Source organism: Ornithodoros turicata, chromosome 1 (assembly GCF_037126465.1).
Source record: "Ornithodoros turicata isolate Travis chromosome 1, ASM3712646v1, whole genome shotgun sequence".
NCBI lineage: Eukaryota > Metazoa > Arthropoda > Arachnida > Ixodida > Argasidae > Ornithodoros > Ornithodoros turicata.
The window spans coordinates 42,576,877-42,592,118 of record NC_088201.1 but is presented as its reverse complement, the minus strand read 5'-3'; the positions used below and the strand labels follow the sequence as shown (position 1 = coordinate 42,592,118).

At 42.2% G+C, this 15,242-nt stretch overlaps 1 protein-coding gene across 5 annotated transcripts in view; it reads right to left on the bottom strand.

Moving 5' to 3' along the window:
* Positions 1–15,242, bottom strand: part of LOC135378109 (uncharacterized) — a 41,011-nt gene that overhangs the window by 12,079 nt on the left and 13,690 nt on the right. For 4 of the 5 annotated variants that reach the window (XR_010418269.1, XR_010418270.1, XM_064610991.1 and 1 more), the window contains exon 6: positions 8,200–8,326. Coding sequence is in view for 3 of the 5 variants with exons in the window: in XM_064610991.1 (XP_064467061.1) it covers positions 8,200–8,326 (127 nt within the window). In the remaining 2 variants the exon portion in view is untranslated. Of the gene's footprint in view, positions 1–1,042; positions 1,071–8,199; positions 8,327–15,242 lie in introns of all 5 variants that reach the window. The other variant, XM_064610993.1, reaches the window with a different exon arrangement.

Here is a 15,242-nt window from a genome sequence, read left to right as displayed (position 1 = left end):
ATCAAAAGCTTTCGACATACAGCTGTGTCAATTTAGAGCTAGATAAAATGCTTCTGCGCTCACAACAAACGCGCGTGTTCAGCGTCGTTCTACTTGTGGCGACCTACTTCGTTTACGCAAACCCGAGCGGCAATTTCTGGAAAGCTCGTTTTTAACGATACTCTGATATAACGATCAGATTTCGCGTTCCCGTCAATATCGTTATAAACGGGCTCGACTGTTAGTGTCGTTTTTCACTTGCAAGTAAATACAAGGTGAAGGATGATTTATCTCAAACACTTGTTTCCAGCACAATCTTACTCCGTTATAAAAGAAGTGTGCATTATGTGGACATCCCAAAATATGGTATTTAAAAGGGCCAAGGGAACAAAAAGGCATCAGGGAATAACCAAAAACTGCCCTATCATTTGTTGTACTGACAGCAGCAAAATGCAATCACAACTGTAGCAACGTAGAGTTCATCCCCTATTTAACAAATTACTTTTGACACATTTACAGAGCTATAGGAGACGATGCATTTGTACACTCAATACAGCAAGGTGTTTTCGTTCCTCATGCTGAACGCAACAAAGAAAACAGGCAAAGGTTGCAGTCTACTGCGGTCTGTTGGGTTACATACCCAGTCTCCTTTGCAGAGAAAACACAGTAATGATGTCTCTGTCACAAGTTATTTTTGCTGGTTATTGGCATGCCACCAAGGTGCCCATGAGAAATCAACATCTCTGCAACACCACTCATACAATATAAAAGACATTTTTGAGAGATACAAACAGGGGTGATGCCTGAAACTGTCATTTACGATAAGGTCAAACAAGACAGACCTACAGTGCAATGTCAGTAGTAAATGTACCGCAATACATATACTGATAAAGTAAAACTAGTATGTGTTAACCAGAACGGATTTTGTAACAATGGGCCTTGGCCGCTTCCCAATGGTAAACACATCCTGTGAAAAATGAAGTGCTACATATTCTTCAAACCAGGCATTGCTGATATGTTACAATCAGTAATAAAATGCTCCTTTGTAGTACATTATGCTTACATTTGTCAATCCTATGTCTTCTTTGATTCTGAAAATACATTTGTGTCTACATTCAGTGATGTTGCTTGTGATCAATTAGCAAATAAAGTACAGGCAACTTTTCCATGACCCTCGTGAGGCAGACTACAAATGGCATTGCATCTACTGCATTGGGTTAGATTAGACTAGATTGCAGTGCCCGATGAACAAATAAAAAAACAGGCACCTGCTCAAGTAGGCACTCCTCAAGTGGAGTAAGGATGCCTTCGTGTGGTGGTGATCAGCTGGACCTCTGAGGTATTCAAACATGACATCCACATTTCGGCTTCTGTCGAGCCCATTCCTAATTATATTGATGGGAAGACAAAATCTGATCGCTGTATCTGAGTATCGTTGCATGTGAGCTTCCACAAAATGGCCAGTCAAAATCTCATCAACGGAAGTACACTGGTACAGTAAGTAAAGCAACACTCTATGTACACAGTGGCAAAAATTCCAGAGGTATTAACACAGGAAGGATATATTTTATGTCCAGGGCTGTGACCCTGAAGAAAGCAACACAAAAAATGTGTGTAACAAACAGTAAGGAAGAGTGCCTGCTTGTGGCTATGACCAAAAGTTGTTACTAATTGTTGTTCAGATTGGATCGTTGTTAAACATGTGTAGGTCTAGGCCTTTATTAGTACAGTCGAGCTAATTTGTTACGATCTTCATGGTTCAATTTTTATATTTAAAAGAAAGGAAGAAGCCCACCTTACAATACTTTCAAGTTCATTTAAGTGAGAGCGTAATATGTTGACCCATACGTAACAGATGGCAGAGAGAAAAACGAGTGTAAAACATTGACAAGCACAAAGAGACGAAGGGGACACGGACTGGCACTTGCAACCAACAACTACTACAGACAAATACCCAAGTTTAAATAAAAGCAGATATAACACTCTTATTAAGATAACACTCATGGCAGATTAAATTCTTTGTTTAATAACGAATCTGAGCTGATGTAACTGGTTCCCTCACGCTGGATGTAAACAGTTTCCATTATCTCCCTTCCAAGGGAGCTTCCTGACTTGTACGAAAGTGTTGCTTGCGTTAATAATGCCTCACAGCAACACTTTTTCACATGTTCTTACAAAATCACAGGAACGCTGCCTTCCCTAGTGCTCCTGTAGTCTGATTTATACAACGGCTGGTCTGGCTGATATACGAGTGCCCATATGAGAACTTGAATCTATACAATACTCCTATGAATCAGGGGCAAAACTATTCTTGTGATCAATGAGGCACAAAAATTCCTTCCTATCATTGTTAACTCTGCCAATAAGGGAGCTGGGCATCACTGTAGAGCAGTGTTTCTTAACCAGAGTTCCGTGGAACCCAGGGGTCCCGTGAGCAATGTTCTGAGGTTCCGGGAACAGGATCCTGTTCAGCACCCGCGAGTGTAACTTGATCACCTACCAAGGCTCGCTCTCAGACAGTCTTGTTATATCGAACAGTGCTCGACATTTGATCGTTGGCACTGGAATTGGCATCGCGATCGCAGGACCAAGTTGCCGCAGCTGACGGTGATTGCAAACAGTAGAGCCAGCAGCTGTGGTCTTCATGGGTTGGCCTATCCTGCAACTCAACACAACAGTTTCTCCACACTGCACTTTTGCTTTTCTCGTGTTTCAAAAGCATTACAAGCACTTGGAAAGCCAGAGAAACTTCGAAGCAACTCTCCTGCCCTCATGGACTTGGGATTTACAAGTATCAGCAGCAACCCAAAATGCATTATCTGTGGGAAGTACGTATTGTGAAACAGTTGAATGAACCCAGCAAACCTCAAGGCATATCTTGCGACAAAGCAATAAATAATTAAATAAGTTATAAATAAACATTTAAATAATCAGACAGAATAACAATTTGCTATTTGTATAGCATCTAGTTCACCTCACACACTTCTATACACAGTTGCCCCAGTGTAGTAGGTACCTTGAGGTCGTGCTGGCACGATCAGGGCTTCCTCGAGTAGCGTAAGTTGAGATCCACTGCTGTAGAGCTATCAACGAGACTTTGTAACTCAACCCAGGTCAAAAATGTCTGCAATTCCAAATGGTTTCTGAAACAATTTCCACATTAAACCATTTACGTAGACAGTGGTTGAAATTGGTTTCAAGCAGAAATTGTTTCATAAACCACTTGTAACTGCAAACATTTTTAACCTAAGAAACCCTGTCTTTTTTTTTTCTTTTTTTTTTTTTTAGGCAATGAGAAATTCGGTGAACGTACGGAATTGCAGCACGTCTCCCTGTACAGTTATGTTCTTTCTTTCTGCTGTACCATTCAGGAGTGGTGATCTCGTGTAGAAGACTACGTGCTGCAGTCGTAACGACAACTGGTGGAAATTTAGCTTCCTTCAGCCTCACTATCTGCTCTCTGAAACTGTTAATTATTTGGTGATGAAAAGATTTTGACAGAGCTTCATTCAAACAACCTTTCACAAACAACTGTTTTGTTAGTGCTGCCCCTGCTCCGTAGTAGTAGTGCATAGATTCGAGTTATCATGTGGGCACTCGACGAGTGCTCACATGAGAACTTGTGACTTGTACCTGTACACGAGTGCCACTCCTATACAGGTCAGACCAGCCGTTGTATAAATCAAACACTACGGAAGCACCAGGGGAGTATAGAAGGCAGCATTCCTCTGCTTACACAAGATCGTCTGAAAAGGTGTGGCTGATCTAGAGGCATTATTAGCACAAGCAGAACTCTTGTATAAGTTAGCAAGTTCCCTTCGAAGGGAGACAATGGAAACTACATACATCTGGTGTGAGCGAACCAGTTGTATCAGTTCAGCTTTGTTATCAGACAAAGAATTTAATCTGTTAACATTTAGTCAGATGTCTGCATTGTGTCGAAGGTTATCAGGTCTTGTCTCAGCACATTTACTCAATTATGACGGGAAAGGGTTTCTTCGAAAGTGTTACGTCTGCTTTTCTTTAAACTTTAGCATTTGTCTGTAATAAAGTTGTCAGTAGTGAGTTGTGCAGGTTGACCCCTCTCCACTCCATCCTTTCGTGCTGAAGTTTTTCGGCAATCTCAGTCCTCGACTGCATTTTCTGACTTCTGTGGCTGTGTGCAACATGAAGAGCAGCAGAAGAGGAAAGGTACATGCCTGAAAATTAAGTTGTGCGTACTTGACGGCTTTTGTACTGGCATCACAGTGCACACTGCACACAGTGCACTGGCACCAGCAAGATCTTGTTACGAAGTACAGTCTCTTCCCCAATGTGGCTTGGTTGACACATGAGCGGCATCATGCAAACAACTGTTGATGCAGCACTCATGGAAGTGGTGCGCGCTAATGTACAGTACAAGTCCGATAGTGAGAGTGACGATGACAAATGTGACTATGACACATTCGAAACAGCGTGCAACTGACGCAACATCGATCTCACCAGTCGCAGATACGCACATGATCTCGGCATGAGTTATCTTGGTGTTGGACAAGTTTTAACGGAATGTGACACAAAACTGGTTCAATTTATACTTAGATGAGACATCTTCTGTCATACATCAAATGTGCACTTTCAGTGGCATTCTACATGACTATAGACACTGGCCTTCACAAAGCAGTTTTGCAATGTCTGTGCTTTTACTTTGCACCACACGCCATACATCATCTATTCTGCAATGGCAACAGACTGACATCACTTTATATGCAATTGGCACATTCACTGCTAAGCAGAGAACAACACGAAAAGAGAACAAAGTTTTACCACCTCTTGCCGAAGACACAAGCACGTCTGAACTTGTGCACACCACAACAAACACATCTAAGCCCTAATGTTATAAGTGTGTGTATGTGTTATGTTTAGGGAGTGACTTTTTCGGGTTAAATGCCTTTCTCAGATTCGGGGGGGTAAATATCGGGCGCTATTTTTATATCTGTAATTCGGGGAGAAATCGGGCGATAATTGTGCCTTCTGGTGTTATCGGGTGTTTTTGTTTCTCCTCTTGTATATTAAGTCCTTCCTAATCTCTCTTTTTTTGTTTTTTTGTGGGATTGTGAACTTCCAGCGGTAATCTCTGAAGGCATAGACAGTGTTGACACACATGGGTGTATTGCTTGGAAAGTAAGTGACCCATTCTTACATGTGTTACACGTGGCAACCTTTGTTCATCTTCAGTGGAAACGTCACTTGAAGATTTCATAGTGACAGGAATTCGGGGAGAAATCCGGTTTAACCCGAATTGGTCAGAGGTCAGTTCGGGGGGGAATAACCGGGCGGAATCGGGTTTAACCCGAAAAAGTCACTCCCTAGTTATGTTATATGTCGTGTGTTACCTTAAGTGTTGTGATGTAGCTTATTTTCTTTGTTCAATAAAAACTGGGTCCAGCTTCTTCATTTTTATGCATTGTAGCAATTGTCATAAATCATTCTGATAACAATGAGCAAGCAGGCACTTAACACACAATGATTAATGCACTTAAGTTCCAATGGGTGAACCAACAGTAACCAGCACTTTTATCAAATTTCAGAGTTATTATTATACTCGCAATAAACTAGATTGACTGTATTCCTCTTAAAAGTAAGAATGTTCTCTATTGCACACTGATTTGTCATGGAAAATGGCACCCCCTCCCCCCCTACACACACACACAAAAAAAAAGGCAAATACCTTGCACCTCACATTATACAGTAGACTCATTATCAACTTCAGTTCATTGATTTTTTCTGCTGTCCGCTTAATTCTACTGCATTCAAAGGTTCTGGGAAGCATTGATTAAACAAAACAAAACAAAACAAAACAAAACAAAAAACTGAAGCCCTCTGCATCAGATGATTTAACCCAAGTGAACGTGCACATATGTATACACAGAAGGCAAAAGGTTAAAAAAACTCACTGCACAGGAAAAAGCTCAAAATGCATATGAAAGTACCAAGAGAGCTATTCACACATTAGCATTGCATCCACACAGCTAGTATCCACTCAGTGCACAAACCAGGACGAGAGGCAAACCTGGGTATTAGCACAGTGGTCCCTTTCAAACACACTGGATCCCTCTGAAGCATGCTTTTATATGTGTGTTTTAAATGCAAGTAGGAAGGGCCTGATCACGGATGACTTTAGCAAGTAAAAAATGACCTGATTTGCAGTTTCCTCGCCCTTTCTTTGACCCAATTTTCAGATAGTTCAACCTAATTTTGTGGTCCGCTCGGGGTTGAATTAAAGGGACTGTCTCGTACCCCCTGCCCCTCTCATAAAGTGTATCATTCGATTGCCCTTTGTTGAAAATGGAATACCGCAAATTTACCCAACAAAGCACGTCATGGTTATTAAATAACCGAATTAAATTCATAAAGATTGCAGAGCATGCCGCGGTCTGTGTTGGCAACAACCCGAACTGCTACGTCGCCCTGCGGGAAAGTCCGTGATAGGATACAGAAGTCGTCTGCTTTTGTGCGCGCCAGTGCACCTGCGTGAGCAGACGACTTTCAGAAGTGACTGGAGACCGCGGCAACTCTTGCACATTTTCTTTCAGTTCTCGGGCGAAAAACGCACATTCTAAGAAGTGGCCCACATGGTGGTTTAGAACAACTATGTTAACCTTCAGAGACAAGCTAAAGTCGCAGAACAACCCCACTCACAATCACATATCTGAAGTTGCAGCCATGTGCGCGCGCGGTCGCATGACAGCTCCGTCCAAAAATATATTACGCGCGCTTCCATTACACTCGCCCCGTTGCACACTGATCATGTTTCGAAATGAAGTGTCGCTGATGACGTACATGGAGAAGGAGTACATGTCTATTTAAAAAACGCATGAAATACTCGGGGAAAGAAAACACGTGACTTAGCTTCTGCGTATCCGATTATGTGCCACATTATCGGAGACCCCACAGTCAATGCACGGGTTACATTCTCCGCGAGCGGAGATATATGTCTGAGTGTCCCCATTTTGAGAGCAAGGGGATTATTCAACCCAAGGTCCTTCTGCAGGTTACGATTGCCATGGCAACGGCGATGTACCTGCAGGCCGATGTCATGCGTGACGTTGCATGAGAGTGAAGCGCGTGTTCCGTCGTCTGCTATTACGGCACGTTTCAACAAATTTCTCGAAAACGACTTGGTTATTCTGAATGAAACTTTGACGGTTGTATGTGTACAGTACTCGTGAAGATAGTTGCGGCAAAGTTTCGGAATCGCCCCGGCTGTACGAGACCGTCCCTTTAACAGAAGCCTATCTTGCTGTGAAGGAAGTGATATTGGCACTTGTAATGTTCATCTTTGCTAAACAAAAAGTCTGAAGGCTTATCATTGCATTAAGAAAATATGATAAACGACTGAAGCTAGTGATCTTGAATCAAGTATATCTGGCATTTCATTCAATATTTTGTGACAAAATTAGTTAATTAATTAATTAATTTGCATTAGAAATTCCAAACAACTGCTAGCTCAAGAATTCTAACAGACCAGTAACTTTCAATTAAATTGTGGTCTTTTTATTACCTAGTATTATTTTCAGGCATGGCTATCTACAGCCAGCAAGATTTGCACATACAGTATTTCCACCTGTACACAACTGGGATCAATGCAACATATAATTTTGTACACAACGAACTGTGGGGTCTTCAAAATCAAAATAAATTGCTGAATACTAAATGCACTAATCAAAAACATTGATATTTCCTAATCCGCGCTAGACATTACAAAATTTACACATGGATGTATATCCACTTTCAGTATCTGTGTTCTGCAAAAATGAGGGCCTCTCAAAAACTCGTGAATGGATAAGAGCAGCATTGAAACAGGTAGAGCGCCTGTAAAACCTTGCATAAAAATAAAATTCAAAGCAAAGTGAAGATAAAATACTACAAGTTAGTCTAAAGAACATGTGTTGAGGTCATGTATTCCTACATGGCAGCATATAAATCATATTGCAAAGACCAAGTAAATGCTCAAGATGAAACTGTAAATTAGTGGAGGAACAGGGCACATGTTGATTCCTACACACTTAACAGCACCCAACAGCAATAATGCATCACGTTCTCCCATCAAGAACGACTACACATATTTATGTGTTCGAGGCTAATGCAAATAACCCAGCAAACACCAAACAAAAATTACTTGGACTAATTTAATGGCCTAACACTACCAATGCATTTCACAGATAAACAATGGATAGATACCTTTGATATGGTAAGAGCAAGGCTCCAGTTGTGCTGAATAGAATCTATGCCTATATCTCCATGCCGGCTGATATTTGGGTGGAAGATTTTAGTGATAAATTTCACTACAGGTGGTTTCAAGGGGTACCTGCAATATAAGGATGTAGGAATTAACAGTGGGCAGGAAACCAGATAAACTACTATGCAGTACTGCAACAAGCACTGCAAAACTCTTTCACAGCACCTGTGCAGCAAAAAAAGAAAGGAGGGCCACTCAATCTGATGCATCATCCATAAAGAGCTCCTACATTGTGGTACTAAAACAAAATTACAAAGACTATACAGTCATGTCTCGGTTATCCGGAGTGCAGATATCTGGAAAACTCATTATCCGGACTACATTACCGGGAACGAACCTGCTATGATTGGATTTTGTCTCACTGGATAGCAAGTATGGGGGCCAATCTTCGACGACCTATGGCATTCTGATTTGCTTACCCGGAAAAGTGTCAACACCCCCCGTCCCTAGCATGTGCTGTGTTCGTATTGTTCCGGAAGAGGGTCATATCTCACTGGGCCATTCTGTACTGTTCGACTCCCCTTTCTTCGTGGGTCACTTTTAGTGTGTGCGGGCACACGAGAGAGATGGTAGACGATATGTGGAAGATGTGCCCTGTATCCACCGGGCGCAAGAAATCCACATGTCCATGCCATCCGAAAGCACCGCCTGCCTTTTGGCCTGTGCCAAAGACATTTGCAAAAAGACAAAAACATGTGCGCAGGACCAACTTTCTGAGAGATTACCCTTCTTTGATGAGCAAGGTGACGCAGCGGTTGCCATGGCTGTGACCATAATTCTGTCACACACGTGCCTACTAATTTCGAGCAGCTCACTTCGCATGAATTTTTGAAGTACCGATCTTTTTCTTCTTTCCTTTGCTGGAGTCTCCCAAATTTTGGGGGTTTCCCTGGAAGGTTGTTTGGTTCGGTTTATCCGGAAATTCGTTATCCGGACGAAAAGGGGTGACTCCTGAGGTATCCGTATAAGCAAGACATGACTGTATTTCTATCTCACAATCATGCATTTGAATCATGCAAACAGCTCTGACATCAGATGGAAGTGTTGTGTTCTATATACTGTACTTTCAGATTCAATGTGCAACCTCACGGTTCACACACAATGTAAAGTACGAAACAGTATGCAGCGGTTTTCCGAATGAGGTTTATTTTAGGTAGCCCACATGTAGTCTTACAACCCAAGCTGTGAAGTAATTAACAGTAATTAATTACTTTTAGAGTAATTAATTACTGTATTGAAATACCTTCAGAAAATTTAGTAACTGTAGTTGTACTTGATCTACATTTTGCATGTAACTTGCACTCAAGATACACTTACTTTCTGCTGTGTTTCGAGCGAGTTTGAAGTAAATTTCTGTCTGCAGTACTTACTCCTTATAAAAGCTGATGCTTTTCTACAGCTTTCATGTTTCCATTGTTCTCGTATCTGCTGGTTTTCCATTGATCACGCAAACATTTATGTCATGCAACCTGTAATGTTGACTACGAACTTCTGCTATGAAAAACTGTACTTCTAATTTTTTGGTGGGAAGGTTTGTAATGTGCGGCCACTTTAAATGCACATGGCCTGACATAACACAGGAGTAACTAAATTACATCTGATCAGTAACTCTTACTGAATTACATTTTAATTTTAGCAACTTCCTGTAACATAAATATTTTCAGTCATGTAGCTGTAACCTAACCTAATTGCATTTTTCTTTTAGTAACTTACACAGCTCTGCTTATGACTAGCTATGGATCATAACCAGAGAGCGGAATTTTAGGCACCATAAAACTGTGCACCTAAAAGGCAGTAAAAAAGGCTAAAAAAGGCATGTATTGTCTAGAAAGCGGCACCAGCAGTATTGTAATATAACTTTCATGAAGGAGTCATCGGACATGTCGTTCTGCAAGCAGGATACACCAGATCGTTCCTGTGGAGTCGTATCCACATCTTCTGTGATAATAGCTGACGCAAAATAAGATGCTCGACCTCAGTTTCTACTATGGAAATTTCAAGAAACATCAAAAGTTTGTGCTTCCCAGTATAGTTAACTACTGGCATCACGGTAATCCATCCCCAAACTTAAATTACGACAGCAAACATAGAAGAGTTTAAGAACCACAGCTGGTCTTAGAACTGTCAGCTGCTTCCTTCTTGAATGCATAAAAGCAGAAGTAACCACCATCATTTTTAAGTTCCGACGTAGAGTTCCGCTTTCTGGAGCTCAGAATCGTTTTGTGTGCAGAGAATAATCTGGACGATCGAAGGAACCGATGCATGCTTTTACACACAAACATATTTTCAGGGCATATTGTCCGGAACAGTAGAGTTGAAGCATCACCAGGAAACAAATGCAAGGGCAGCCACGGTCTGGAACTAGGATCTCTTTCCAGGACGCTGTTCACTTGTTGCACACTTTCTACACCACATACAGTTTGTGGGGCAGCCTAAAGTGTTTGACGTATACACTTTCCATCACTTTGAAGGTGCTGTATTGTGTTGTCTTGTTCCTCCAGCTCCAGCTGCTCTATGCAATCCAAGAGCATATTCAGTGAAGCACGCGCTAAGAAAGTGGATATCAGCTTCAACTGTCTTTCTGGAGAAAGCCACCTGAGCAGTTCTAACGAAGGCAGCATCATCCCGTGAAAAACTAAATGATACATTGGACGGTGAAGCAAAGTATCATGCTGCTTCCAGCCATGGTATTGACCATGATACTAACCAAAGAAGTTATATAAATACGGCGTGCGAGGAAATGCTCTTCAACTTTTTCGAACATACCTAAGCAATCGAAAACAATGTGTGCAAATTGACTCTGCAATCTCGGACCTCCAAAAGGTAACTGCTGGTGTGCCTCAAGGTAGCATCTTGGGCCCCCTTTTATTTAATTTATATCTTAACGATATTGTTAATATCGATAGTGTAGCGTCTTTTGTTATTTATGCTGATGATGTGAGCATTCTCCTATCAGCGTGTAAAGCAAATGAATTAACACAAAAGGGTAACGTCATTCTTGAACGCCTTCAGTCGTGGGCCTCCAAAAACAAATTTAGAATAAACACCAATAAGACAAAAGCTATGCTATTCCGACCCACTAACAAACGGGTAGAATGGGACGCGCAACTTACTATTAGCTCTAAGTGTATAGAGATCGTGAGTAACTTCAAACACTTAGCCGTATATTTTTCCAACACTATGTCTTGGGATTACCACAACCAACACCTACAATCTAAAATTTCCGCAGTGGTTGGAATCTTGTATAGGCATTACTATCTACCTAAGCAGGTTAAACTAACATTATATAATTCATTGTTCCTGTCTCATATTCAATATTGTCCTCTAGTATTGGGTACGTCAAGTAAAAGGAAGATACATGCCTTGTTTCTTTTACAGAGAAAGGCAGTTTGTGCGATCGCAAATGCCGAATATTATTCAAGCACAAAACAAATTTTTCTTGACCTACCCCTCACTAAAATACCCGATATGTATGAGTATCATTTGATTATGACATATAGACGCTCCTACCTTCATAACGATCCCCATTTCTGCAATTTACCGTATTTTCACGCGTATTAGCCGCACCGCAGATAAGCCGCAGGACTCGTTTTTAGATACATTTTGAAAATGTTTTTGCAGATAAGCCGCACTCGCAGATAAGCCGCGGGGAATACGACGCGACTGCTTTGTGCGCTAAACCAGTGATGCACATACAAAATCAACAGAGACGCTCAACGCTCGTCAGCGCCGTACTCCCTGCCAGCTGCCCTGTTCCCGTACTTGTCCGCGAAGTCGACGACTTTTAGTTTGAAGCCGCTGTTGTGGCTGTGCCTCAGCGTTATAGCCATGCCTCACCTCTAACTGCCGTGCCCGTGTCCACGAATGCTGCTGCTCTCGTCAAATGAGAACTGACGCTTAGCTGACCACGTTTGATCCCGATGTCAGGTGTATTGAACCCTTCCTGTGGGTCTGCCGACAAAGGAGACCTCAGGGAAGGCCATAAACCCTGTCCACATTCCGGTGTCGGCATGATGTATAACAAAGGAGGTCAGTTCTAGTGTTCTACTAAGATCGGATTGTGCCCTTGTTGCGTGTTTTTCGTGGATTGACGGGTTAGTCCACTCGAATGTGGAGTGGACCTGCCCCTGTTCGGTATTGCTCGTGCACTGGCAGGGCGGTCCTGTTCCGAAGAACGTGAGGCACTGTCGGCCCTTTCGTTTAACCCGGGGTATGGGGAAAGTACCAGGGAAAAATAGTCACCAGATAAGCCGCACCCACGGATAGGCCGCAGAGCGTCGGCGAAAAAAATAAATCGCGCATAAGCCGCGGCTAATACGCGTGAAAATACGGTAGTTGCACTTGTGAGGAATGACACTAACGCATATAAATTCCGAGCCCCCTTTACCCTGGCAGGTTAGAAAACAGCGTACGAACTACGGTACACAGTTAACATCATGCACCCTACCCACACTATTAAACAAATATAAGGAAATGGATTTTATGTACACAAGCGTCCAAAATAATCTAACTCCTTTTCCTTGGTGCGTAACCACTAACCCCATATTACTGTATTTCCATTCTTGTCATCATTGTTATTGCTGTCATTATTGTCATATTTGTTATTACTGTCATTGTCGACTTAATATTTGTAAATATACCCCTGCAGTGTTAATTATTCATGCATCGTATTGAAATGTATTTATGTCTGACGTTTCCGTTCCTGTTCTTCGCGTTTGAATACCATTTGTACGTATTTTCTACATGTATTTGTATGCTCCGCTGTGTGAGGTGCAGGGTCTGGGACTCGTCAAGCTACCCAGTGGAGCTTTTTTCCCAGTACTCTGGGTCCAATGTTGGGCCAAATAAAGTTATTATTATTATATATCCCATCGGGTAATAATGGTCTGGAGTGGTAGAGCAAAGTCTGGCTATCGGGAACTTGGAAGACCTTCACTGTGGATATAAACTGGTTTATGGTAGTGTAATCGTTTCTGATCTCCTCGTACACTCGGTAAAGCCCGTGTGCAAAATTATGTGATGTAAGTCATGTTGGGATAGTTGCGACCCAGCAAACACGTAAGATGCCGTCATGGAGGTCAGAGCCAGTTCATTGTCCATTTTTGGCTTCATGGACAGCAGGGATGCGTTGACAAAACATGCCATAGCCCTTCCGTTGACGATGTCAGTTGGCTTCGAAGAAAGGGGGTAGGGCCTGGACAGTTCCTTTTTTTTTTTCGATTTTGGTTTTGAGAAAGACATAACACTACCTTTTTAGGCATTGATCGGCACTTATTGATGAAAAAGGCACGAAAAGACAAAAAAGGCATATAAGGCACGAACGATACACGTTTAGAACGTCCTTTTTGACCTGATTCATGCTTCAAAGATTGTAAGGCAGTATCTCAACATTCCTCAAGAAAAAGGAATTTGCCTAAGAACCTGCTCTCTGGTCATAACATTCATATCATATCATATTGTCAAGATATCACTCTGATAATCCAAGGCATCAAAAGGTGACATTCTGTTGCAAAAACTCCTAGAAGTGGATGGTCATTTAAGATAATTTTTGTGTTAACTGAGAAATGCAGAACTTTATCAGCACAAGTTTGTTGCGAAAGAGTTTGAAGTAACGTAGTATACAACATGTGCAGCATCTGTAGGGGCGGCACATATGCCCCTAATGGGAGAGGCACGCATTTCTTTCAGGAATCATAGCAGACAATTGTATGTGTGTCGCTCCCATGCTGACCGTAGCGGATGTCGACATTCCGCCCTCTAATTTTGAAGACAAGTTTATTTGTGGAAACAGCAGTGTAAAGGGCTTCAACCTTTATAAAAGTGGACACGTGAGTGATGTGACGCCACAGTGGAAGCTGTTTGAAGGACACTTTGAAGAACATTTTGTTGGAGAGATGGGACAACCCCCTTTGAATTAGGTTGAAGTCACAGCGGTTGAAGTCACAAATAATGTTACCCCATTAAAGAACGCAGGTCATAATTCCCAAATATACATTCCGTTCGGCTCGTGCCAGCTCAGTGATCCACATAAATGCTTTCAGAGATGAGTAATCTGCGCTTCTCTTTCCACCACGCATACGTCGGCTACGTAGCCTTTTGGGGCCGAGCTCCGAACATGACGTTTCAAATTACCAGCCAATAAACAGGCTTCATTATCAGCTGTGAGGCAGAGTGCTCTGTTTGTTTGTGTGGAAATACATTTTGTGCTCCGTGGTTCCGAAATTCAGCGTCATGACATCTCCAATATCTTTGGCTATCAGATGACGCGATTCGAACACAGGCACCTCCCAGTCACGACGTGACAAAACCAGCACGCTAACCACTGTGCCACGCGAGCCGGTGATGCGATGCCACTTGGGTCAAACCAAAGTACGGCAGCCCAGTCGTCAGAACCATTCGAAGATTACGAAGATGAGCCATCATGCACCTACCTAAGATTCCGGAACTGTAGTGCCAAATATTCATTTGCGCTCGCGGTGTGCTGCATGCTACTGCGCACAAAACGTAGTGTGCATGTAATATTTAAATTGAATGCATTTCTCTTCCAGTTTGAGGTTGCAACTGTTTAGATTTTGAATAGAATAAGACTCACATTCTTCTAGACCATTTCCGCAAGTGAAATAAAACCATACGTGGAACCCTTGGTCGTAATTGGTGAGGAAAGCGCCATGTCAAAATGACGTAAAGTTAGATTGCAGGGCGAAGCTAAAAAGCGAAAGAGTGCAGTGAATATTTCATCCGTATGCAAGCGCCTTTTGGTTTTGAGTGCTAGTAATTGTGTGGGGCTTTCACTGCCTATGTTGCAATAAAATAACGCAGAGAAGTGCATACCTTGTATGCCTGTTTACAGCCCCGTTAATTCGTTTAAATGAGCCCTCATGAGGTCTTGATAAAATAATGAAAGAAGAGTGACGAAAGCACGGCTATAGCACAGTGTCAAAGCAAAGACGTGAGAGCGAGTCCCGGAACAAGTTCCACCTGGTGA